Below are 5,149 nucleotides of genomic sequence, written 5' to 3'. Positions count from 1 at the left end.
GTTTTGGATATACCTAAACAAGTCGGGTAAACAACAAAAATAATCACCCAACTGTGTCTTTAGTTCTATCCTGGTCACTAAACTATTAATTTTAGTAAATTTAATCACTCAACTTTTTGAAATCAAATATTTTAGTTATTCTCTCGTTAGTTATCGTTAGATAAGTGATGAAAATATTACATAAGCTTTTTTTTATTAGCCTAATAAAAATTTAGCCCTCAATATTTACAAATTCTATCAATTTGATCCTAAACCTAAAAAATTCAACAAATTTATCCCCTAATGTTTACAAAACTTGTTATTTTAGTTCAAATTCTAAAATTCAATCAATTTCACTCTAAACATTTACAAAATTTTCAATTTAGTACTAATTCTAAAAATTAAAAAATATATATATATTTAAAAATTCTATTTTTGATATTCCTTAACACTATTTGTATTCTGCTCATTTTAAATTAATGTCACCTTCATGAATATTGTAAAAATCAAATTGGCTTAAATCCAACTAAGTGTCATATTTCAAATTAATATCGTATTATTTAATTAAATATGTCTAAAAATAACAATTTTTAGACTATTACAAAACAATTATTTTAAATTTTTCTTATTTTTAAAATATATATAGACCTAATATTTGAGTAGAAAACAACACAATGTGAGATCTTTCAAGAAATAAAAAAACCTTGAAAAGTTTTTTTTCGCGTTATTTTTTCCAACCTGAACATGTTATCAATAACTTCTAAACTTGAATAGTGTAATTATTCAGTTAAACGACTAAAGTCTTAAAAAATCTAGTCCAAAAATTGAAAACACGAGTTGAACTAAATCAATGGAGATAACCTTATTGATTTTATGTCTCATGGGGATATTCAACTTCATCTATTTCTAATACTCATCAATCTAATTTGTGTTAATTTCTTTTTGAATTATTTGATATATATATATATTGTATTTTTTTATTTTTAATGCCTATGTTTTGATTTTTGATTTATAATTTATTTATACTTTTAGATTTTTAAATTATTTTTACAGTTTTATCCAAAAATAAATATTTTTAAAAATATTTTCCTTTTTTAAACATTTAGAATTAGAATTAAATTGAAAAATTTTGTAAATATTGAAGATTAAATTTATTTTAAAAAATAAAATTAGAACTAAAATAAAAAAATTAAAAACAATGAGGGTTAAATTTTTGAATTTTTAGGTTTAGGATAAATTTGATAAAATACATAAAATTTAGAGAGTTAAATTTGTTATTAAGTCAATTAAAAAGTGCTCATATCAGTTTTCATCACACATCTAGTAGTAATTAATGTAAGAGTGACTAAAATATTTGATATTAAAAGGTTGAGTGACTAAACCAAAAAATTAATAGTTAAATAATCAAAATAAAATTAAAAACATAATTAAGTATTTTATTAATTTACTCAAAATATTTGGATACACCTAAAATAGGAAATAATATTTTATTTGTTACATTAAAAAAAACCATGGTCTAAGTAATCTTCTATTAATAAAATATTAAAACAAAACCCACAGCATAGGGCAAACCCTGTTTGGAAAAAGTTAAAAGAAATAAATAAAAAATGCCAAGTGTCGAAACAAATAAGATTGAACCTGGATGGATATACGTACAGGTTCATCTCATCTTCCCCACACCATAACAGGTATTTAGGATCTCATTCATTCCTCTTTTGTTCTTCTGCCATTGAAAGAAGAAAACTTCTCTAAAATCTTCCCTTTCTTTTTGTTTCCTCAAATTCAAAGAAGAAGAAATGAAGGAGAGAAACCAGATAGAAGCCCATCTGCATCCATCTCATTTCCATGTCTTTCACAAGCTTCCTCCTGGGGACTCTCCTTACGTTCGAGCTAAACATGTTCAGGTATTATTATACATGTATCTTCCTATATTTACACGTATATGTCCCTCTTTCTTCAGTTACTCTTTCGTTTTTGCAATTACTAAAAAACCCTTGGGTGCAATACTAAATTACTATGCAGGGGGTACCGCAATTAGATTAAATAAGGATTCTTATTATTATCATAGATTACTTGCTTATTAATGAATGGTCTTTATCCATTTAATTGAGATTGACTTATTCAGTTGTCCTTCCTAATTCGCATATGTTGCATTTAATTTCTGATAAATGTTAAGGAAAGTGAATGATTTGTTTGGATGAATTTGGTGTCATATCTAATCCCAATCTACTGCAGTTAGTAGATAAAGATCCAGAAGGCGCCATAGTATTGTTTTGGAAGGCGATAAATGCAGGAGATAGAGTGGACAGCGCACTGAAGGACATGGCAGTGGTTATGAAACAGCAGGATAGAGCTGAAGAAGCCATTGAAGCCATTAAGTCTTTCAGGGACCGCTGCTCCAAGCAAGCTCAAGAATCACTTGACAATGTCCTCATTGACTTGTATAAGGTCAGTCTAGTATATTACTTGACAATGTCTGTCTATATGGCAGTATTCATGATATTTTATGCTAAAGTACCATTAGGCTCCTGTAGCAAATCGGTTTTTTTGTCAACTATTTAACTAACAGTAGTTTATGTTTATGTTGAAGCATAAGTATCAGTTTTTAACTATAGAAATAGATGAAAATTTCAATAACAAGGACTAATTTGTTCCTCCATAATTCGTGGGCATTTAAGCATTTGCCCTTAATACTTGCACAATGAGTCCCAAAATCACATTGAAGAATCAATAAAGTTAAAAAGCTGAAGTTGATGAGAAGTGAGGCCTAAAGAACAAAGTTCAACAAACTATAGTTATGTTGAGTCTTCTCATAGTGATAGTTTTATTTTTTGATACAACAAATAGGAGAAAGGATTGTAGATACTGGGACTCAAACCAACCAGGTAAATCTTGGGTTGTTTTCAAGTTTAATAATTTTAATGAGCTAAATTAATAAGATAATACTAGGTAACAAATCCTGAAACAATTTTTGCTAATACTGTTTGTTTGCCAAGGTGAAATGCAAAATCCAGTTCAACTGCGTGGTTTAGTTGTGTCATTCTCTTTCTCTCATAATGAAATCAAGAAATGTTTTAGTTAACTGTTCTTAACAAATTTAGATGTAGGGATTATCTCCTTGCTTTCATTGTCTTCATATATATACTTATTATAAATTCCTCATACTGAGTACAAAAGCAGAAATGTGGAAGAATTGAAGAGCAGATACAATTATTGAAACAGAAGCTTAGAATGATTTACCAGGGTGAGGCTTTCAATGGAAAGCCTACTAAGACAGCACGGTCCCATGGGAAGAAGTTCCAAGTTACTGTCAAGCAAGAGACCTCTAGAATATTGGTACTTAAAATCTTCTCATCAGTTATTTCTCCATTTGTATCTTCTTCAGCAATTCTCTAATTTTTCCAAGATTGTCTTCAGTTTCTCTGCTTCATCATTATCAAAAAATAAAATAAAATGGTAAATGTGTAATGCAGGGAAACTTGGGTTGGGCATACATGCAGCAAGAGAACTATTTAGCAGCAGAAGTGGTTTATCGTAAAGCTCAGATAATCGACCCTGATGCAAACAAGGCTTGCAACCTCTGCCAGTGTCTGATCAAGCAAGCACGTTACATTGAAGCACAATCCGTTCTCAAGGAAGTAATACATGGTAAACTTCCAGGATCTGGGGATCCCAAATCAAGAAACCGTGTGAAGGAGCTGCTACAGGAATTGGAGTCAGAACAGCTCATATCAATAGCTTCTACTGCAATAGGGTTGAATTCAGAAGATACTTTCCTAGCAGAAGGTATTGACCAGTTGATGAGCCAATGGACTTCATACAGATCAAGGAGGCTTCCTATATTCGAAGAAATCTCTTCGTTCAGAGATCAGTTAGCCTGTTGATTTTATGGATTGTTTATGCTTCCGCCAGAACCGTTTGTATATTGACGAGTGTGCTAGAGACAGTTACTTTCTTCAGGAGTGCCTTTGTAACAAGGCGCCATGTATGTAGCCTAGTGGAACTAGGAGCAGTAACTGCTAAATAAGCAAAACCATATGAAGATTTGGACCTTAGTTGGCCTGTTTGAGTTAGTTTGGCGACTTCTGCAAGAAGATGATGCTCTTTAGCATGTAGTTCTAAATAATGAAACAAGTTTGTTGGCAGGTAAGTAGTGTGGGAAGAGCGTGGTGCATGTGGGATACTGCTGGCGTATAAGAATACGAGTTGAACACTGGTTGGTATGGAGAGCTGTGCCTGTTGTTGATCCTCCTTTTGCACCATTATTAGTTCACCGATGGCAGCAAAGCTGTATGATTTGGGATTGCAATGGAGAAAATAATGGCATGACTGAATTGATTTTTGCAAGTGAGTATGATATTCATGGTTAATTTGCAGCTCCCTAGAAAGCAAGGCATTTATGTTGAAGATGCCGAGACAATAAAGAATGAGCTAAAATAGAGAATGTATTGTGTTTGGAGTAGGAAAGGGGATGGAGGTCCTTTTGGCTTTTAACTCTTACCCTATCATATCATTCAACACGGGAATGTATAATTGTATACCTAATGCCACAAGAAGAAAATTTTAACATTTGTTTTTGATGCGATACTTGAAAAATTACAACTATTAAAATTCTATTTAATAAATTAATTAATACTGACTTCACTTTATTAACAAAATTATGAAAATTCAAATTCAATAATATTTTTATCAAATCATTGTTAAATTTGGTTGTCAGATATTAAATGTATTATATATAATTTTAAAATTATTAAATTTAGATATTAAAAAAGTTTATACAACAAACAATGCAATGCTTGGCCAACAAAACCAAAAAAACTTATTTAATAAATAATCTAATGCTTGGCCAAAATTATTATTTAATAACATTGCAAATAAAATCATAATTGTAGTTGAAAGGTTGTTAAAACCGGTATTAAAGTTAAAAGATTTTTCACTTTTAACGGGCGAAGATATTATTGAATACCAAAAAATTGAGATTGAAATTCTGTTTAATTAAAATAGAAAACAGATATCTTCAACTTTGTCTTGAATATCAACTTACACTGATTTTAGCATAATCTAATAAATCAAATCTTTTTCCTTTTTTTCTCCAAGTACTTTGCTTCTTTTGTTTTGTTCAACGATGGTGTCTGCCTTTTTCCTCTCTATCAATCCTTTCTTTCTTTCT

The 5,149-nt window shown here is 30.2% G+C and overlaps 1 protein-coding gene across 2 annotated transcripts; it reads left to right on the top strand.

Annotated features, from left to right (window-relative positions):
- The first annotated feature begins 1,585 nt into the window (after positions 1 to 1,585).
- LOC108450330 (protein SULFUR DEFICIENCY-INDUCED 2-like) lies at positions 1,586 to 4,548 on the top strand. Of its 2 annotated transcripts, none has more exons than XM_017747895.2 (4): positions 1,586 to 1,883; positions 2,215 to 2,427; positions 3,157 to 3,315; positions 3,453 to 4,548. In XM_017747895.2, exons 1-4 carry the CDS (start codon positions 1,776 to 1,778, stop codon positions 3,861 to 3,863), a joined length of 891 nt encoding a protein of 296 aa, XP_017603384.1. In that variant the 5' UTR covers positions 1,586 to 1,775; the 3' UTR covers positions 3,864 to 4,548. The 2 variants fall into 2 exon arrangements, with proteins under 2 accessions (XP_017603384.1, XP_017603385.1); XM_017747896.2 differs by having other exon boundaries at positions 1,589 to 1,883; positions 3,160 to 3,315.
- Positions 4,549 to 5,149: the final 601 nt, after the last annotated feature.

The sequence above is a fragment of the Gossypium arboreum genome, chromosome 10 (assembly GCF_025698485.1).
Source record: "Gossypium arboreum isolate Shixiya-1 chromosome 10, ASM2569848v2, whole genome shotgun sequence".
Taxonomy (NCBI): domain Eukaryota; kingdom Viridiplantae; phylum Streptophyta; class Magnoliopsida; order Malvales; family Malvaceae; genus Gossypium; species Gossypium arboreum.
The sequence above is the reverse complement of the archived record's forward strand: the minus strand, read 5'-3'. Positions and strand labels throughout refer to the sequence as shown.